Genomic DNA, 21,404 nt, shown 5'->3' on the forward strand with positions numbered 1-21,404 from the left:
AATTTTGTTTCATGTTTTGAAACTTTGTTTTTTGAACAAATAAAATATATTTGTGTGTATTTTATGTGGTAATAAAATGTATTTGTGTTTATTTTATGTGTTTATACAGCATAAATGCAAGATACTTCAAAATACATCATTGAAATATTAAAATATTCCAAAATACGGAATAATCCGTTATCCAAAATTCTCCTGGTCCCGAGCATTTTGGATACGGGATACTCAACCTGTATTCTTTAAAAAAAATAAAAATAAATGTATGCATATTAATACAGCATAAACCTCCTGCAATAATGACATTGTATCCAGAAGCTCAACTGGCGTAACAAAAACAAACCCTTATCTGATGGCCAGACGCAAAAACACACAATACCACAAATTCCTCGCAAGTGCCCTTGGAACAGAACAGGAAAGTTCTGCTGCAACTTTAAAACACTTATCAGAAACACGCATTGTTTTCCGAGTGTCAGGATTGGAAGTAGGCAATAGGTCAAGTTGCCCCAAAACATTAGGATTCCTTGCGCCGGAACTACACATAAATGGAAATAGAAAGGGTTTTTTTTTTTCTTCTTTCTTCAATGTGTTTTGGAAATGAGTCATTAGACAACACAGCTCCTTCTCCTTGGCTGGCATTGTGTCACAGTTCATTGAGTGATAGGTCCAACATAGCAAGAAGAAGGCAGAGGTTACGTCAGTTCAAATGCCTTGTTTAATTATCAACTACCGCTCTGTCTGTGGTTAATCTCTCGGCGATATATATAGGTTAATTACAGGACAGGACGGACACTGACAAGTAAGCTCTCGCCAAAGCAGGAAGATGAAGGCAATCGTCTTGCTCCTTCTACCCCTGGTGTTCTCTGCGACCATGCAGAAGAAAGAAGAAGAGGATGCAGCAACAGATTTTGTGTCTTTACCCACAGAGACCAGGTCAAGGTTTGCGATGCTGGACGATGTTCGAATTTTAGCCAACGGTCTCCTGCAGCTCGGACACGGCCTGAAAGATTTCGTCCACAAGACGAAAGGGCAGATCAACGAGATCGTCCAGAAGCTGAACGTTTTCGACAAGTCCTTCTACGACCTGTCGGAACAGACCAACGAGATCCGGGAGAAAGAAGTGGAGCTCAAGGAGCAGACCTCGAAGCTGCAGGAGAATAACGAGGAGCTGAAAAACTTATCGAATAGAATCTACTCCCAGATAGAATATCTTCAGCAGGACAAGGTCCAGCTTCAGGCCAAAATCGTGAGGTTGGAGGAGAAGCTGACTCAAATTACGGAGAGGCCGCAGGGAGGACAAGACCACGAAGAAGTGGTTGCACTGAAAGTAAGTGACTCAAACTATTAAAGAGGTTGTCTATTTTATATGCTTCTAACTGCCCTCCCAAAGCCTTCCCTAAATATATTCTATTATCTGTTTGCTTCATTCCAAGCATTATTAGCAAGCAGCTCTGCTGTTCCCTCTGCATCGCCTGTACTTAAATCCAGGTAGCCGCTTTGAGGTGTAAGCCTCAAATGAACAGCTGCTAGATTAAACTCAGGCAGTCTCATACAGATGGTGTAATGGTTAGCATTACTGCCTCGCAGCACTGTGGTCATGGGTTCTATTCCCACCATGTGTTATATATACGGGGCAGTATGGATGGTGTAATGGTTAGCATTACTGCCTCGCAGCACTGTGGTCATGGGTTCTATCCCCACCATGTGTTATATATACGGGGCAGTACGGACGGTGTAATGGTTAGCATTACTGCCTCGCAGCACTGTGGTCATGGGTTCTATTCCCACCATGTGGTCTATATACGGTGCAGTACGGACGGTGTAATGGTTAGCATTACTGCCTCGCAGCACTGTGGTCATGGGTTCAATTCCCATCATCACCCTAACTGTGTGGAGTTTGTATATTCTCCCCAGGTTTGCATCGGTTTCCTCCCACAATCCAAATATGTACTGACAGGTTAATCGGCTTCTTATATGCCATCAAATTCTAGGTTTCTATGCCAAATACAGTGCATGTATTTTTTAGGTCACAAGTTAAAGTGTAATTTATATCAAATAGCAGATACTAGCAATAAATCTGTATAGATTGTTTGATTGGGATGTTACATCCTGGATAAAGCAGATATGGTTGTACTGGTACGCCCACTCAAAGCTAATGCTTCGAAAGCTAGTTTGCCTCTGTGTTTGTGCATGTGTGAGAGAGAAGGAGATTCTTCAAAAACATTTAAAGTTTCCACCAGTCCCGTTATCCTTACATAGTATAAAAGAAAGTCCCCAAAGTGCGTCTGTCTGACTGCACTAATCTCAAAATCTGCTAGACACATTTCTGCGCAGTTTTACTATTAGGTAGTGCAGTTCTTGAGGAAGGATTATGTATATTAACCATCGCCCTATCCCGTATATGAGCCAAGCAATAACGATTTCAGTGGACCAGGTTTATCGTTGATGGGTGCTGCGCATGCTTGCGGGCTCAGCTTGCGCGACAGTATATGAAGCGGGGAGGAACGCGGCAGTCCGCCATGAACCTGAGCAAAGCAGGGCCTGGTCACTATTACAAATATATGGGAATGTTTAATAAATATAAATAACACTGTTATATGTATTTATTTTATACTTGAATCTTCGGTTTAGTGTTTAAGCGAAGAGAAGTAGGTTTTATATAAGGTAACGAGCAAAGATCTATTTGAAGGCAGCAGTAAGAACGCAGGAGCTTGTTCTAAACTACAGGACATTGTTGCATAATACTAAAACCACACATTGCAAGAATGCAACAGATCAGGAACATTGGGCAATATCACCACAAACGTCTCACAAACAACAGCATTGGCCGATGATAATCGGAGCAAAGTTAATTGAATCACAGTCAGCATTTTTGCTTAATGTGGTCGTAAAATATTACAATTTGGCACTTGCATCCTGTCACTTTTCCCAACAGGGGTCCAGCGAGCTCAATAGAACGGCAGGTTAATACTGGCAGTATAGTCTGCAGCACCAAGAATATTGTTTTAGCCCATAGAATGACTGTACCTATAGGAGGACAGTGGTGTGAACAATGTATTACGAAATCATCTTTGAAATGTACCCAGATAAATAACGCTTCCGTACCTAATAGAATACTCCCAACCTAGTTATGTAGGGAGTGCCTGACATGTCTCGTTGGATTTATCAGTTATTAAAAACAAACTTGTTCGGGGGGGGGGGGACGACTGTAAAAGTTTATGTTTAGGTGACCGAGGTCATGTGATATCTCAGAGCCAATCAAATGACAGCCACATTATATCACACAATAGGTTTAATAGGTTTCTGTAAAATGAATTACAGTGTAAAAAAAGTAACAACTCCGTTTGTGTTTCAGAATTATGTGGAGCAACAAGACATTAATATCCAACGTCTACTGAAAGTAGTCCAAACTCAGAACACCCAACTCGATTACCAAAACGGACAAATAAAAGACCTGGAAAACAAGGTAGCAATCCAAAACACTGAACCAACATTTTTAAGTACAGATACAGTGTTTCTTTAATCACAAACCTCCTGCAGACAAGCGGAAAGCAGAAGCAAACATATTGGACAGTATTAATGTCCATAGACACTGGGCAATTATGCCCAGCGTGTATGGACATCGATGACCGCTATCATCGCTGTGGGGAAAGACGCTCTGTGCATACACACTGAGTGGCTTTCTCCCTGTCCGGCGCCAACAGCGGGGGTCGGACGGCTTTGCATAGCGCAGTTGAGCGGCTTTCCCGGCGATGATGCAGGAGTGCGCAGGAGCACTCATCGCCGGCCATACACACTGGGCGGCTTTGAGCTGAAAGCCGCTCAAACTTGCTGTTTTTAAAGGCTTTCAGCTCAAAGTCGCCCAGTGTGTATGGGCCTTTAAGCCTTATGCTGGGTACACACCAGAGCAATTTGGGCTCTGGTCCCCCAATGTTGATGCAATTTTGACCGATTGTATGTAAAAAGAGCAAAATAAGGATATTCCGATCCGATGGCGTACCCGCCGGTCACTTGGAGATTTTACCTGCTGCACTAAAGTTCCGTCATCCACATTGGATTGGGTACAGATTGTGAGCAGAGGTGTGCTCCAACAGACCGTGCGACCATCGTCCGATTTCAAGGAAATCATTGCACGATCATGGTCCTTCTGGTGTGCACCCTACATTAAAAAGATACACGCGAGGGTGGGAAAGAGTGATAAACGTTCAGCCAATTGGCTCCTAACTGTCATGCTATATGCTGCTTTTGGAAAATGACAGTTAGAAGGAGACTGGCTGGACATTTATCAGCCTTGCGTTTATTTCCCATTGTTAGCTAAGCGGATACTGCCTAAAATGTGGTCTATAAAGTTACTAGACCATAGCAATATCAATGAGTCATGAGGAAAGAGGTACAGTGGAATTTGGGCTTAGAGTTCACTAACAGACAGAGCACTGCATCAGGTGACAGATGGGGGTGGGCACTTTGCAGCACTAGGCCACACCCTCTCCCCTTACTTCAGCAAATTGTGGCTTCGCTGACACGAGGGGGGGAGGGATCCAATCCTGGGCCACCCACTGTACACAGACATGGCTTCGATGAAAAATTAGGTTCTGTTAGGGGGAGTGTTATGGGAACTCTAAAGACCCCCCCCCCCTCTTGAGTGCGCCAATGGAGGGAGTAGGATAGCATGCTTTCATTTTAAAATCTGAAGGTGCTACTTTGCTGAGTCTTGTAGTGCCACGCAGGATAAAACAGATAATGATGCACACACTAATTACTAAGAACACAATAACTCAAAACAGATTAATTATACTCTGCAAACAACAGAGTATAATTAAAGTTCTTAGTACACATCTGTCCAGACATGGGCGCCCAGCCACCGCAGCATAGCATGGTGTGCCACATCAAACCTTTTATGTGAAGACTAAATTATAAAATAGGTTCCCCTTCTGTGTTGAACATCTGCATGTAATTCTGGAAAGTTTTATGCAAAATAACTTTAAAAGCACTGTCGTATCCTCTGTTACAGCTCGGTAACATCAGCCTCCCGACCGGCGTAAGAAGCTTACCTGCCAGCGACCGGCTTCACCAGACACACCAGACAAACTCATCTGTGCATTCAAACGACTCAACGGAGTCGACACAGGAGCCGAACGGTAAAATCATCTCCCAACAGTTATACAGATTCTATAACTTAGGAGCAGATTTATTACACCTGGTGAAGTGATAATGCGGAAGGTGATGACGCAGCAGCCAATAAGCTCATAACTGTTATTTTTCAAATCCAGTCTGTAACTTGACTGATTAGGAATCGATTGGCTGGTGTGTTATCACCTTTCACTTTAGTAGTGTTCATTCTAGCACCCGCTATCTTTGAAAACCCATGCAGTTCCTCTTCCCTGCCTGGGGTGTCACTGTCTGATGTAGTGCTTCTAGCACAGTGTGGTCTGTATATCAGCACTGGTATGCAAACCAGACCTGTGCTAGAAACACCACAGCAGACAGCGACACCCCAGGCAGGGAAGAGGAACTGCATGGGTTTTCAAAGATGGCGGGTGCTAGAATGAACGCTATTTATAGCTTCACCCCATAGTTTTATATTTTCAAGTACAGTTATCGTGTATCTTTAAAATAAAATTTTAAATTACCCACCCATGGGCAGAGGCACCTTAGTCAAAAATGGTGAAAGACTGGATCTGTGGATACGTGTGCCCCACATTGCCTAGACCAGGGGTGGGCAATAAGCCGCCCTCCAGCTGTTGATGAACTACACATCCCAGCATGCCTTGCATCAGTATCAGCATGGCCAAATAGCATAACAAAGTCAATGCAATGCTTGGATATGTAGTTCATCAACAGCTGAAGGGCTGCTTATTGCCCACCCCCTGGCCCAGACCCTTTAAAGAGGGCTTTGTATCTTTCACTGTGGCATGACCAGTCAGGTGACCAGATTTGGTCTCTCCACTATCAAACCCAAAAGGAGAGATACGTATTAAGCACTGGAGAGAGATAAAGTACAAACCAATCACTTCCTAACAGTTACGTTACAGTCTGTGTTAGAAAAATGACAGTTAATGGCTGATTGCCTGGTACTGTGGAAAGACAGAATGCTTAGCCATCTGGTAGAATCAGGTTTGATCAGAAACAACCCATGTTCTACATTCACCACATGCAGATATTACTAGTACTGCATAAAGTGCAACCCTTATATGTCTTTTTATTAACGATTGACGATGATCTTACTGTGATATTTAATATTTCAGGCCACCCACGAGACTGCAATGACATCTATAACCAGGGTGAGCGGACCAGCGGCCTCTACACAATAAGGCCCAACAAAAGCACAGAATTCAGCGTCTACTGTGAAATGACCGCAGGTGAGAAACAAAATCTCATTACTAACAGAGACTTAAAGCACATGTCCACTTTTTATTTCAAAGTGCCACCGCAACGCTAATGGGGGGCTGCACCCCACATTTCTGCTGGTTGGATCTAGGCATGGGGGGGAGGTTGTCTGGGAGTAAAAATGTATTTGTGACCGAGCCTATTGTCTAGTTTATACTCAGACACAGACGGCCATAACCGGGGCTCTTGGAGTGTTAATTGCTTTTGACGGAATATATATAACACAAACTGGCAGTCATTATCCTGCCTCTTTTATTGATATAACTGACGTCCGTCACAATTTATCTTTATGTCTTTAAGATGTGGCCTGGACAGTGATCCAGAGACGGACAGATGGGTCTGTGGACTTCAACCGAACATGGGAAGATTATGGGAATGGTTTCGGTGACCTTGCCGGTGAGTTGACTATAATCCCTTTCGGCTCAAATCCCTAATACACCGCACAGCAAAGTAAATCTAGTATGCATCACTTCACTACTGAGGTCAGACTTGGGGTAACAGCTGGGGTGCGGGATGCAGACATTAATAGAATGCAAAATCAAGAGCAAGTTGGGGAAAAACTAATAATAAAAAAAAAAATTTCCCCTCAAAAACACTACAAAAAGCATTAGGAACCTGAACACATGCACATGTACCCCCATTGTACTGCTTTCATTAAACAAAGATTTATCATGTACCGATAACCTGACCTGGCCTCATTGCATCAGGCAGTCAATGCAGTTTCTACATAATCACACATTTAACAAAAAAAAGTTAACAGGTCTTCAAACCCCCATCACACAACCACAGAGGACCAATCAGAGCGGACGTCGCTGGGTCAGACTGCAACACCTTTGTTTGCTCCTAGTTAATAAATCACTGCTCCTAGACCCAGGAGGCGCTTATGCAATGGAAGCTGCAGCGGCTGGCGTGTGATAGCAGGGCGCCTAACCGGGCCAGTGCTAATGTACAGTGCGAAACGGTTACAGCAGGTCACGGCTATTAACCCTTCCAGTGCCAACGTCTCGGTGAGAGAGGTTCAAAACATCTGTGAAAAATGCCAGCGTCACTCACATTTGTTATATAAATTCAAATAAAAAATTTTGTGTTTAAAAAAAAAATATTTCCTATACAAGATAACATTACATGTCATTATGATAAATACAAATGTTTGCATGGCAATTTTCACACCTATTTTGACAAATTCACTCGGCACACAAAGGATTAAAACCCTTTACTAACAAAAGATACTGTTACATGGCAAATTTGTTACAACATCCCGTTACAAAAGCCCGTTTATAAGTGTACACAACACTGTGGGCAAGAACGAGGGTGCAGCCAATCAGCTCGCTTGTCACATCACAGAGCAGCCATTTTGCTGGACTTCCCAACGAGAATGCAGCCCAGAAATTCCCTAGGAATTATGCACACTGAATTCACTATAAAAATAATACGAAATGTGTAAATGAAGAACGTAAATCAATGCTGCAGAACAGAAACAGTTTTAGCTCCCAGGGACACACGCTCACAATACAGGGGCTTTACCCCAACTCCGTCCCCTCAGGGTTTTCACCGTTGTGACCGTCCTGTTTTCTAGGTGAATTTTGGCTGGGACTGAAGAAGATCTACTCCCTGTCCCAGCAAGGAGATTACATCCTCCACATAGAGCTCCAGGACTGGAAAAACAACAAGCGGTTTGTGGAATATCTGTTCACCCTGGGGAATGAAGACACGAGTTACACTCTGCAGCTTTCTCAGATTCTAGGGAACATCCCCAGCGCCCTACTGGATTACACGCCTCTGCAGTTCTCTACCAGCGACCACCAGTCCCAATATCTGAAATGTCCTACAGAGCTATCATCAGGTAACGTCCCTCATTCCTTCACCAGGCAGAAAAGTGCAAAGGCCGGCCTTGTGCCTTATTACCCTTATATACCGGCCCACAAGGGGCCAGTTTAATTAAGAACGCATGTAACAAACAAAGGTAGTGAATCTATCGATAGCGCAAACAAGCCGCCAATGGGTGGGACCCTCAATCCTTCACCAAAATCACAATAGAAACAAAAAGCGGAACAAAACCTGTCAGGCGCATGTATGTTTTCAGAAGTACAATAGAAACATAGAATTTGACGGCAGATAAGAACCACTTTGCCCATCTAGTCACTAAGAATAAAGTGAAAGATTTCAGGTATCAGATGGAGGAAGGACTGACACCTGACTTCTTGCACTTTATTCTTAGTGCTTATTCCAGCTTTTAGAATTTTTTTTTAACTCCTATATGTATTGTGATATTGAAGGTTATTAAATCTTGTGTATTTTAAATACTGCACTATGATTTATCACTTTTCTTCCACATGCAATATCGGTGTATGAGGAACATTGTACTTCTGAAAACATACAAGCGCCTGACAGGTTTTGTTCCGCTTTTTGTTTCTATAATTATGAACGCTTATTCATGTGTGAAAATACTCTCGCAAGACACTTATGGTTGTGGCAGTCGTCTCCCGATGTCATTGGGGCTAGTGGGTTTAGCAGAGAAATATTGTAGAATGACCTCTAAATGGCCTCTCCTACAATAGGCACTTTCGGTCTTCTTGCTCTCAATGCCAAACGCACAACACGTACTTCTTATTAATTTACCATACGAATGGACTCAGATTGGGAATGGTGAAGTGGTTCGAAGCATACTGTAGCAAGGGAACCGAGCCACGCAAGTTACGCTAATTGCAGGTTCGCATGCTCAGGGTCAACATGGACACCAAATTATTATTATTTTTTTTAAATCATGTCAACCTTTTTGCTTATGGTGTCGACCCTTTGCAAATCGACCTAGACATTGTTGACTTAATAGCACCACGTTGACCAAGAGGTCATTTCACTTTGCACAGCAAAAATAATATGGGGTCTGGTGAAGCCATCGATGCGGGCAATGTGAATGCATGTATTTACGTCTTGCCGATACAGCGGTATAACGGCCATTTTTTTTATATTGCAGGCGGGTGGTGGAAATCCTCCTGTGGCGGCACCAATCTTAACAGCAAGTACATTAAACCCAAAGGAAGAGCGAAACCAGAGAGACGGCGTGGACAAGGGTTGTATTGGAAACCGGAGAAAGGGAGAATGTACTCTCTCAGGTCCACCAAGATAATGCTTTACCGCACTGATCTGGAGAACTTCGACTAGCGGCAAGGGATGCGGAACGGTTCCAAAAGAGACATTTTGCAATACTATGGTGGAACCGATGTATAAATGAACCAATGACTGAAAACCACTTAAACACACACAGTTGTACACGATTCAACAGACAAAGGACTGTCCGGCGTGTTCAAGAACCACGTAACTCCAGTCCACCTGGAAGTCCTGGAGAATTAACATAGTATTTACCAATGAAGCGCTTATTAAGTATATATTACACCCTGCCGCAGGCGGGATTTCCGCTCAATCCTCCAATGCTCGAGTAAAAGTAACGACAGAGGAGAAGGTTTTATAGAAGTCCAAAATATCATTCTGATTATTATTATCGCATGACCTTATTTTTACAGAACCGTTTTGTCAGAACTAGACCTATTTTTTATATCTAAACGAGTAACAGCAATCATAGCTGCCTGCCTAAAAGCAATAGACAGTAGATGTGGGCAAGCAACAATTTATAAAATACCTGCACTTCACTTGACCACTAGAGGGCAGCAAACAAGATTAAGTTACTAATCATTTCAGTCAATTGGGGAATCTGAGTTTTGCAAAGATTATACGGCGTTCCCTTCAGTTCTGAAAACATTAAAAAAAAAAAACATTTACAAGCTCTATTTAACTAGGACCTCATTACACAACCATGGGACCCTTAACGCACATATTTTAAGTCATATTGACTTCCAGCTATTCTGTACTGTAAACTATTATATTAGTAAACTTTGCATATGTAGTTTCTAGACAACGGACATATCACTTCATAAATATGCTTTGGAGTCTTGTTTTTTTTTTTATCATATATATATAAGTGTTATTATTTTATGCACATTAATGTAATATAACAATGTTTTTAATACGTTTTGTTATAACAAAGCTTACAAAGGACAATAAACTTGGACCATTGTCTAAATGTTCAACAAGAGCATCGGTTTGTTTATATATACATGGTTTATATAGTTTTGTAGATCGTATTATACCACTTTCACATCGCAGACCCGTTTTAAAAACCGGTATTTTAAACCGGTAATTAAAACGGGTCAGAGCCTTAATAGTGGCCAGATTAAACGTTTTAAAAGCAGGTTCAGTGTCATTACACATTGCAGTTGAAACGTTTCAATCTGAACACGTTTCAAGGCAGAGTGTAATGCACTGATCAGCGCCATCCCCGGTGCTCGTCCGTGCGGCGCGGAGGTACCTGTTAAGGGAGAGCCTGGAGGTCCCTGCGCCTGCGGCGCTGAGTATGATGCTGCCGGGGTCCCTGCAGTGAAGTGGAAATAACGCGCTATCTCGGAGATAGCGCGTTATTTCCACTTCACTGCAGGGACCCCGGCAGCATCATACTCAGCGCAGGCGCAGGGACCTCCAGGCTCTCCCTTAACAGGTACCTCCGCGCCGCACGGACCCCCTGCCAGCTCCCGGGGACGTCTTTTAACGGGGGGGGGGGGGGGGCAAGTGCTGGGACCCCCTGCCAGCTCCCGGGGACGTCTTTTAACGGGGGGGGGGGGGGGCAAGTGCTGGGACCCCCTGCCAGCTCCCGGGGACGTCTTTTAACGGGGGGGGGGGGGGGCAAGTGCTGGGACCCCCTGCCAGCTCCCGGGGACGTCTTTTAACGGGGGGGGGGGGCAAGTGCTGGGACCCCCTGCCAGCTCCCGGGGACGTCTTTTAACGGGGGGGGGGGGGGCAAGTGCTGGGATATACAGTACAGTATGTTGCAGCAAGTTCTAGCCATGATCGGGCAAGTGCTGGGATATACAGTACAGTATGTTGCAGCAAGTTCCAGCCATGATCGGGCAAGTGCTGGGATATATGTTGTCGGGGGGGGGGGGGGGGGGGGGGGGCGCTATCAGTGCTTGTGCTTGTGTTGTTTGCCTGAAATACCGTTTCAGACAAACTGCACACATTCACATTGCACAAAAAACGGCAAGGAACCGTGTAGGACTCTGCTTTTTACACGGTTCGAAATGCCAGTTAACTTAAAACGGTAAATTGCCTGTGGTGCATTCACAGTGCACCCTTAAACGTTTTAAAAAGGGGAAAAAACGGCAATATACCGTTTTAAAAGTGCGATGTGAAAGGGGTATTAGATTATCCTTATGATCTTGTATACATAACATTTGTGACTTCTCATTGTGTGTCACATAATAATGCAAATCAGGGATGGTGACGCCACCTGTCTCCGTGGAGGTACAAACAGGGACAAAACGCGCCCGGAATTAAGAACAAAGAACTGAGGGGTAGATGTATGAAGCAGTGATAAGAGAGGAGAAGTGATAAAGTGGCTGGTACTTTATCACCGGCCAATCAGCTCCTAACTGTTCCTTTTTAAACCCAGCATTTAACTTAACAGTCAGGAGCTGATTGGCCGGTGATAAAGTACCAGGCAGTTTATCACTACTTCATACATATACTCCTCAGAGTTGGGCGAGTACGGTGCTACATACAGTATAAATCACTCAAACACCAACTGCGAAAGCAAGTAGGCACACCTCACTCCTCCCCCCCACCCCTTCCAACCACAACGTGGGTATGGGTACAGCCACACCACAGCTACTGCTAGAATGTTACACACTTACACATTATATTGTGTTCTTACCTGACAAAGACATTAAAAGGGAAATAAATGGATCCCACTGACCTCAGCTGCCAGTCAGACGCCCCTAACAAGCACTGGTGGCACCGGGCAATGAACTGCCTAGTTTTGTGGCCATCTGTGGACAGCATGGACGACATAATGGTTAGCATTACTGCCTCACAGCGCTGAGGTCATGGGTTCTATTCCCACCATGTGTTATATATACGGGGCAGTACGGATGGTGTAATGGTTATAGCATTACTGCCTCACAGCACTGGGGTCATGGGTTCTATCCCCACCATGTGTTATATATACGGGGCAGGACGGATGGTGTAATGGTTAGCATTACTGCCTCACAGCGCTGAGGTCATGGGTTCTATCCCCACCATGTGTTATATTTACAGGGCAGCACGGACGGTGTAATGGTTATAGCATTACTGCCTCACAGCGCTGAGGTCATGGGTTCTATCCCCACCATGTGTTATATACACGGGGCAGTACGGACGGTGTAATGGTTAGCATTACTGCCTCACAGCGCTGAGGTCATGGGTTCTATCCCCACCATGTGTTATATATACGGGGCAGTACGGATGGTGTAATGGTTAGCATATCTGCTTCACAGTGCGGAGGTCATGGGTTCTATAACCACCATGTGTTATATATACAGGGCAGTACGGATGGTCTAATGGTTAGCATTACTGCCTCACAGCGCTGAGGTCATGGGTTCTATCCCCACCATGTGTTATATATACAGGGCAGTACGGATGGTGTAATGGTTAGCAGCATTACTGCCTCACAGCGCTGAGGTCATGGTTTCTATCCCCACCATGTGTTATATATACCGGGCAGTACGGATGGTGTAATGGTTACATTACTGCCTCACAGCGCTGAGGTCATGGTTTCTATCATTACTACCTCACAGCACTGAGGTCATGGGTTCTATCCCCACCATGTGTTATATATACGGGGCAGTACGGATGGTGTAATGGTTACATTACTGCCTCACAGCTCTGAGGTCATGGGTTCTATCCCCACCATGTGTTATATATACGGGGCAGTACGGACGGTGTAATGGTTACATTACTGCCTCACAGCACTGGGGTCATGGGTTCTATCCCCACCATGTGTTATATATACGGGGCAGTACGGACGGTGTAATGGTTACATTACTGCCTCACAGCACTGAGGTCATGGGTTCTATCCCCACCATGTGTTATATATACGGGGCAGTACGGACGGTGTAATGGTTAGCATTACTGCCTCACAGCGCTGAGGTCATGGGTTCTATTCCCACCATGTGTTATATAAACGGGGCAATGCGGACGGTGTAGTGGTTACATTACTGCCTCACGGCACTGAGGTCATGGGTTCTATCCCCACCATGTGTTATATATACGGGGCAGTACGGACGGTGTAATGGTTAGCATTACTGCCTCACAGCGCTGAGGTCATGGGTTCTATCCCCACCATGTGCTATATATACGGGGCAGTACGGACGGTGTAATGGTTAGCATTACTGCCTCACAGCGCTGAGGTCATGGGTTCTATCCCCACCATGTGCTATATATACGGGGCAGTACGGACGGTGTAATGGTTAGTATTACTGCCTCACAGCACTGAGGTCATGAGCTGCGGAATATGTGTGCGCTATATAAATAACTGGTAATAAATAAATAACGGATATGCATCTAGACAAATGACTGCCTCTCCTGAATGACAAAACTCCTAGCTCCAACCCTGTCACACCTCACCACAGGTGGAATAATTCATTCCGCCGACATTGTGATTCACCTGGGGTGTATGGGGCTTTGAGGACAGGGTTTGGGAACACACTGGTTTAATCTATAAACCTACAGAAGCACAAGTAACAGAACCCTAGTTACACTTTATCTACATATAACCTAAACCACGTATGTCAAGCCAAAATCAATATGAGTGTTCCGTGTTACTGACAAGGTGCGCAATGTAAGCAAGTGAGAAATACAACCTTGTTCTCTAGCCCATCGCAGGTCACAGGGTATCTGTCCCATTATAAGGGGTGAAGAGCTTATAGTTGAATATCAAAATTGACGGTACTTCACTCTGACCCCGAATAACATGTGTGCCGGGCACAATCTGCAGATACTCCGATTAAAAACATTAATAATTTGCCCGGTTTTTGTCTTTTGTGCAGATTGTTTTCTTGATCTTTACAGGCTCTTTCACCAATCCCGATGCCTCTTCCTTTCTTCCCATGTCCCCCTGTTTCTAATGCCTCCTCCTCCCATCTCCCCCATTCCCAATGCCTCTTCCTTTCCTCCCTACACCCCCTGTTCCCAATGCCTCCCTCCCATCTTTCCCTGTTCCTGATGCCTCTTCCTTTCCTCCCATCTCCCCTTTTTTCTGATGCCTCATCTTTTCCTCCCATGTACCCCTGTTCAAGAGGCCTCCTTCTTTCCTCCCAGCTCTTTCTATTCTCAATGCCTCCTCACATCCTCCCCTCCCCACACTGTTCCCGACGCCTCCTCCTTTCCTCCCATCTGCACCCGTTATAGATGCCTCCTCCTTTCCTCCCACCACCCCCGTTCCCGATGCCTCCTCCTTTCCTCCCATCTGCACCAGTTATAGATGCCTCCTCCTTTCCTCCCACCACCCCCGTTCCCGATGCCTCCTCCTTTCCTCCCATCTGCACCAGTTATAGATGCCTCCTCTTTTCCTCCCACCACCCCGTTCCCAATGCCTCCTCCTTTCCTCCAACAACCCCCGTTCCTGATGCCTCCTCCTTTCCTCCCATATCCCCCAGTTCCCAATGCCTCCTCCTTTCCTCCCATCTGCACCAGTTATAAAGGCCTCCTCTTTTCCTCCCACCACCCCGTTCCCGATGCCTCCTCCTTTCCTCCCATGTCCCCCTACCTCCTCCTATCCTCCCATCTGCACCAGTTATCGATGCCTCCTCCTTTCCTCCCACCACCCCCGTTCCTGATGCCTCCACCTTTCCTCCCATCTCCCCACCTGTTTCAGATGCCTCCTCCTTTCCTCCCATATCCCCCAGTTCCCAATGCCTCCTCCTTTCCTCCCCCTGTTCCTGATTCCTCCTCCTTTCCTCCCATCTCCCCCCTGTTCCCGATGCCTCCTCCTTTCCTCCCATCATCCCTGTTTCGATGCCTTTTCCCATCTCCCCATTCTCTCCTTTCCATCATTTCTGAGTCTTGCCTTTTATCTGGCCCATGTCCTTCCCCCTTTCCTCCCCTGGGTTGGGTACAGGATACCATTAGTCTGGATGTTGACTAAAATCCTTATTGACTAAACTTACCCTAACACATCCCAACCCCACCTCCCGCCCAGCCTAATCCTAACCCCCCCCCAACATCTGATCAGCAGTATAGACCAATAGAATGTCCAGAAATAAATAAACCCCTGATCAAAGGGGCCAGGAGCTTCACCCCTACCCCCTTCCTTGCGCAGACAGGACAGCAAACAAATTATTTTTCCTTCCCCAGAATAATATCCAATAACTGTTTTTGTAGGTTTATTGAAAGTAAGTCTGATCTTTACTTAGTGTGCATCCGAGATAATAAGTATGCTAGTTATAATGAAAAGAAACTCCTTTAAAAGTCTTTGTTTCCCGAAGAGAACGCAGGCTGTGATCACAAAACAGCACAAGTAAATAGGTTTCCCTGTTAATAACTGATGTCTCTAAGCGATCATTTGCCGAGGCTGGCGGCCCTCAGGGACAACTACATTAGGGGCGACAGTAATTAACTTGTCACATTGATTACACTCGTCTATTTCTTCTAACCTTCAAAGAAAATGTCAACTTCTCTCCGGAGCTCCCTGCATGGGCCTACAGCGGCCCGGGAAATTAGAGGTTGTTCAGAGGAGAGCCACGTTACTGGTTCACCGCAACCACGGCAATTACACAGCGGACATTAAAGTATAATATTATGAATTGTATAATTATGAAAAGCTGCTGATTGTTAGATATGAGGCGGTTGATGGCTGTGTGGCTTATTCAGTAATAAAGGAAAACATGGAGAGAGCTCCTTACTCATTGGGAGTTAAAAATAAAAGGTTCTCAGTAATTATTTCTGCTAAATGGACAGGTTATAAGATTTCTTCAGAAGATCACAAAGTTTGTGACTCGAGAATAAGAGATTAAAGCAAATCGGAGGACATCATATAAAAGGGAATGTGCAAACAACCTGAAGCAGGTCAAGACGGGGTGGGTCAATTCAGACGACATTAAAATGTAGACTCTGATCTCATCAACATTCATTCTGTCGCCACTAGTGAATATGATCAGAATGTCGACAAAAAAACTTTCCTGGTTTGCCGGAAGGGAAGTGCCTGGTCAGCGGAGGTTTCTTCTGGGTCCAGTGGTCAGCTGACTTACTTCCACCTGACCATGGTGTCTTTAACCCCTAAACCTCCACCTAGTGGCCAACCCTAACCTTCCATTCTGTAGCCTAACCCTGCATTTCCACCAAACCCCAGCTGTTGGCATTCAGATAATGTTGGCATTTTACCAAGGGCATTTAAAGAGAGTATATAGGATATTATATAGGGTTGAATATGGGATCCTGACAGTCAGGATGTCAACGGACAGAATCCTGACATATTTTTGGTACTTTAACCATTAAACTTCCCACTAACCCAGCCTAACACACACTACTGCCTAACCCTAAATCTAATCCTGACCCCAATACTCCCCTTCGGGATTGTGACCGTTGGAATTCCACAGGCGGTATGGTGACTGCTGTCAGGATTCTGATGCCGGTATTTTGAACGATGGCCTCCTGCCTGTTGGGATGCCAACTACAGCACATTATATAAATGCAACAGAGTGCCCTCTAGGAACATAAGGGGTTGAACTAGTAAAATAATACGATCAAGTTTTCATGGTTCCTCAACATGTAAGAAGCACCTGAAAGCGGGCGATGTCCGGCAGAGGTTAGAAACCAATATGCTTCTAATTAATAGAAAAAGATTAAAATAGGAAACAGTACGACTAGGGGCACATTCGATATAGTGCTGCTGGTCTGTACGGCACAAGTTCACAGCATTTGTAATAATAAAATCACTGGTAAGTCTACTGAAGTACACGGAATAAGCCACAGTATAGAGAGGCTGGCATGGACAATTATAGAAGACACCTGTATAAATTGTGTACAGAGCAAAGACATATGTCCAGATGAATAATCACACCTGACTTCCTGTCTAAAGTGATGGGAGAATGCGGGGCGATATTCAAATGCCCGTTTTTACCGTGCCCATTGAGGTCTGGCTTAGCGCCGAAACCCAACCAAGCTAATGGGCGCAATGCGAAAAGTCCCGTTTGCCCGCTGTAACGGGTGACTTTTAGCGCATTTCAGCTCACCACCCCTGAGGGAGACGCTGGCAGCCATACGAACTCAAATGGAGATACATTATTAATAGATCCGTTAGGCGCCCTCTAGTGTCTGCCGGCAGGAAAATACTAGAATCTGCCCCATACAATGTTAACACATCTCAGCTTCTTCATCTACAGTACAATGGTCAATGATACACAAAGTTGTATAATAGGATTTTTGTTAAGTCCAGTTGTCTGAATCCATCAGGGGAACACCGATTCCCCTTTGGAGATAGAGGGCGCCACCTCAAAGAGCCAGCTTTTCTGCAAATCTAAAATTTCTGCTTGTTTTGTTTGATTAATACTGTCTGATTAGGCAATTGCTAATCAGACAGTATTAATCAAACAAACTAAGCGGACCCACAACCAGTTATTTTAAGACACTCCTTTCTATTCTTTAAGCACTATGTATGGATGTATGTATCTTTTGTTTCGTGATTTTATCTTTTTTGTTTTTCACTGCTTTTCAAACAAAAATTCCCATATCCCAATTCTGGAATTACTAACCATTGTTCTTAAAAGTGATTAATACACAGAGTGATTAATACACAGAGTGCGCTCATGCAGGACCGTCCCTTTCTGTTTCTGCTGTATATTATTGAACTCTTTTGGCTGTGTCTTTATTACATATGGTTGTATACCCTGCCCTACATGTGCTAATCCTAGTATATTTCTGGGTCAAAGATGAGAACATTTTGTTTTGCTCATAATTAGATATAAAAAACATTACGCAATAATGAATAAATCCCCCAGTAAGAAAGAACAAGATGAGGACTCTGTAGGTCCCCCAGGAGAAGGTTAAAGTCCTATAGAGCGACTGGAAGGCAGGATGGCAGCCAAAACCAGGCACAGTGCAGGACTGATGTTACCATTACATGATAACCGAACTCCTGCTGCTACTGAGGAGGAGTGCAGGGTCACACCTTTATATAAAAGTCACCCCCCGCGACACCTGCATATTATCGCACAACCGCAGTGACTGTAGCTACTGAGGAGGAGTGCAGGGTCACGCCTTTATATAAGTCACCCCCCGCGACACCTGCATATTATCACACAACCGCAGTGACTGTAGCTACTGAGGAGGAGTGCAGGGTCACACCTTTATATAAGTCACCCCCGCGCCACCTGCATCTTATTGCACAACCGCAGTGACTGTAGCTACTGAGGAGGAGTGCAGGGTCACACCTTTATATAAGTCACCCCCCGCGACACCTGCATATTATCACACTACCGCAGTGACTGTAGCTACTGAGGAGGAGTGCAGGGTCACACCTTTATATAAGTCACCCCCGCGACACCTGCATATTATCACACTACCGCAGTGACTGTAGCTACTGGGTGCAGGGTAACACCTTTATATCATTCATCCACCCCCCCCCCCCCGCGACACCTGCATATTATCACACAACCGCAGCGACTGTAGCTACTGAGGAGGAGTGCAGGGTCACGCCTTTATATAAATCACCCCCTTGACACCTGCATCTTATCGCACAACTGCAGCGACTGTAGCTACTGAGGAGGAGTGCAGGGTCACACCTTTATATAAGTCACACCCCCCGTGTCATCTGCATCTTATCGCACAACCGCAGTGACTGTAGTTACGGAGTCCATCTAACAATCAGGCCCATAATCATTGGACGACCAAACAGATGGATTGACAGCGGATCATGATCTATTGTTCGTTTTCTTGCAGAACAGCTTAAAGGAAACACTAAAAGGTCCAAAGACCTTGCCAATCACCAGGTACATAGGAAAGAGAACATACAGGTGTACACTAAGTATTCATTCTAGCACCCGCTATCTTTGAAAACCCATGCAGTTCCTGTTCCCTGCCTGGGGTGTCACTGTCTGCTGTGATGTTTCTAGCACAGGTCTGGTTTGCGGATCAGTGCTGATATACAGACCACACTGTGCTAGAAGCACTACAGCAGACAGCGACACCCCAGGCAGGGAAGAGGAACTGCATGGGTTTTCAAAGACAGCGGGTGCTAGAATGAACACTATACACTCTAAATTGGTGGGTCGCGAGCTCGGTCCTCAGGACCCCACACAGGTCACCTGACAGGTCTGCTGTGTATCACTGTCACATTTGAAAAACCCACCTGGAAAACTTGAACTTGTGCACTAATGCTAAACAATGTGTACCCAACACAACATCGGGAATGACGAGACCCAACAGTGATCGGCAAGTGTGTACGCACCCGCGGTGGGGTGGATGTAGAACAGGGGGCATGCTCTGACGGAGAACACTGGCCCTGACAGATCGATCAGCCCACACATCGCTGTGCAGCGCTGTGTGCTGAGCGATGCTGAGGGTACTGATCGATCTAGCATCCCTCACAATGCTCTGCAGCACATCTCCCCCTGTGTAGGCCCAATCAGGGTTGTGCTGGCTCTGATGTGATACTTATAGGGCCCGCATCACATCGGACCTGCTGTCAAACACATGCGATTGGACACTTAATCCGATACATCGCTGGAATCCGATAAAAAAAAAAAAAAAGTGGTTGGGTTGCGCTGACTTGGGGGGTCCCATGCCCTGGAATTTAGGAATGTTCGGAACCCTTCAGATAAGGTCACATGGTCACGGCTGGTGGGTACATATTATTGGACAAAATGCAAAGCACGTCAATTTTGCTCTATGTTATATTACAGAGTTTAAATACTAAAGACTGATAATCTAAATATTATAATAGACTGCGCTCCTGCATATTATCTTTTTCCAATGTGGAACTACAAGTCTCAGCATGGTAGCGCCTCTCATTATGTTTACAATTATGGTGCAGTACAACAGAGATCTGGAACCAACGGGGGCCTTCACATTACCTGTACGTTGTGTTCGGAACATAGACGTCTCTTGCCGGAAATTCCAAGATTCCCCTAGTTGGCCTCACTCGGGTGTCAGGATAAGGTTTAACCTGCAATAATTCCGGTGTCAAGCAATAGCTCGGACTCTCCGGGGCCGGAGAGATGTCAATCTTCAGCTGAGCTACAAAACAAAAGAGAAAAAAAGGAGATAGAGACTCGCATTCATCGTGGCTGGTGCACAGGTGTAGTCATTACTAACTGTCACATTTCCCAGACCCTCTAGCTGGTCACAGGTGCAGTTATTACTACAGGACTATCCTGCTACAGAGCCATAACTGGAAGACTGCTTAGTTGGCAGAAAACATAAAGGACTGTCATGGTTGCTAGTTTTCTACTATGTGACTACAATTCATTTTTAAGTGCTCTCTTTCTCCTGATTCCAGCCCTACCATCCCACCTTCATCCCGAGCACCAGAGGCGCCTACTGACCATGCAAGCTTCCCTCGACCACTCCTACCACCCCACCTTCATCCCGAGCACAAGAGGCGCCTACAGACCATGCAAGCTTCCCTTGACCACCTTCATCCCGAGCACCAGAGGCGCCTACTGACCATGCAAGCTTCCCTCGACCACTCCTACCACCCCACCTTCATCCCGAGCACATGAGGCGCCTACAGACCATGCAAGCTTCCCTCGACCAATCCTACCACCCCACCTTCATCCCTAGCACCAGAGGCGCCTACAGATCCATGCAAGCTTCCCTCGACCACTCCTACCACCCCACCTTCATCCTGAGCACCAGAGGCGCCTACAGATCCATGCAAGCTTCCCTCAACCACTCCTACCACCCCACCTTCACCCCGAGCACCAGAGGCACCTACAGACAATGCAAGTTTCCCTAGGCCACTCCTACCACCCCACCTTCATCCCGAGCACCAGAGGCGCCTATAGATCCATGCAAGCTTCCCTCAACCACTCCTACCACCCTGCAGCCTGGGGGCTAGGTGTACGCTGATTTGTCTACTCTGTCTAGGGTATATAGAGGGGGAGCAGTTTCAGTTTATTTCTAAAGTGCCAGGACTCCTGGGTGAGGGGCTATACCCCAAG

At 45.5% G+C, this 21,404-nt stretch overlaps 2 protein-coding genes across 12 annotated transcripts in view; one reads left to right on the forward strand and one right to left on the reverse strand.

The window, feature by feature from the left end:
- The window catches only part of DOCK7 (dedicator of cytokinesis 7), a 138,691-nt gene that overhangs the window by 76,786 nt on the left and 40,501 nt on the right, over positions 1–21,404 (reverse strand). For all 11 annotated transcript variants that reach the window (XM_083157673.1, XM_083157672.1, XM_083157670.1 and 8 more), the window contains exon 14: positions 20,316–20,478. In XM_083157673.1, coding sequence (XP_083013799.1) covers positions 20,316–20,478 — 163 coding nt within the window. The remainder of the gene's footprint in view (positions 1–20,315; positions 20,479–21,404) is intronic.
- Positions 589–10,471, forward strand: ANGPTL3 (angiopoietin like 3). Its single transcript, XM_083157660.1, has 7 exons — positions 589–1,321; positions 3,350–3,460; positions 5,006–5,132; positions 6,240–6,353; positions 6,682–6,777; positions 7,958–8,224; positions 9,356–10,471. The coding sequence occupies exons 1-7, from the start codon at positions 818–820 to the stop codon at positions 9,541–9,543; spliced, it is 1,407 nt and encodes a 468-aa protein (XP_083013786.1). The 5' UTR covers positions 589–817; the 3' UTR covers positions 9,544–10,471.

This window comes from Crinia signifera, chromosome 8, assembly GCF_055691185.1.
Source record: "Crinia signifera chromosome 8, ASM5569118v1, whole genome shotgun sequence".
NCBI classification, from domain to species: domain Eukaryota; kingdom Metazoa; phylum Chordata; class Amphibia; order Anura; family Myobatrachidae; genus Crinia; species Crinia signifera.

What these genes read in the sequence shown, in the direction of transcription:
- ANGPTL3 (XM_083157660.1), top strand. Translation starts at nt 818, where the DNA reads ATGAAGGCAATCGTCTTGCTCCTTCTACCCCTGGTGTTCTCTGCGACC. An exon ending in TAAAAGACCTGGAAAACAAG is followed by an intron (nt 3,461 to 5,005) that starts GTAGCAATCCAA and finishes CCTCTGTTACAG; the next exon opens with CTCGGTAACATCAGCCTCCC. An exon ending in CTACTGTGAAATGACCGCAG is followed by an intron (nt 6,354 to 6,681) that starts GTGAGAAACAAA and finishes TATGTCTTTAAG; the next exon opens with ATGTGGCCTGGACAGTGATC.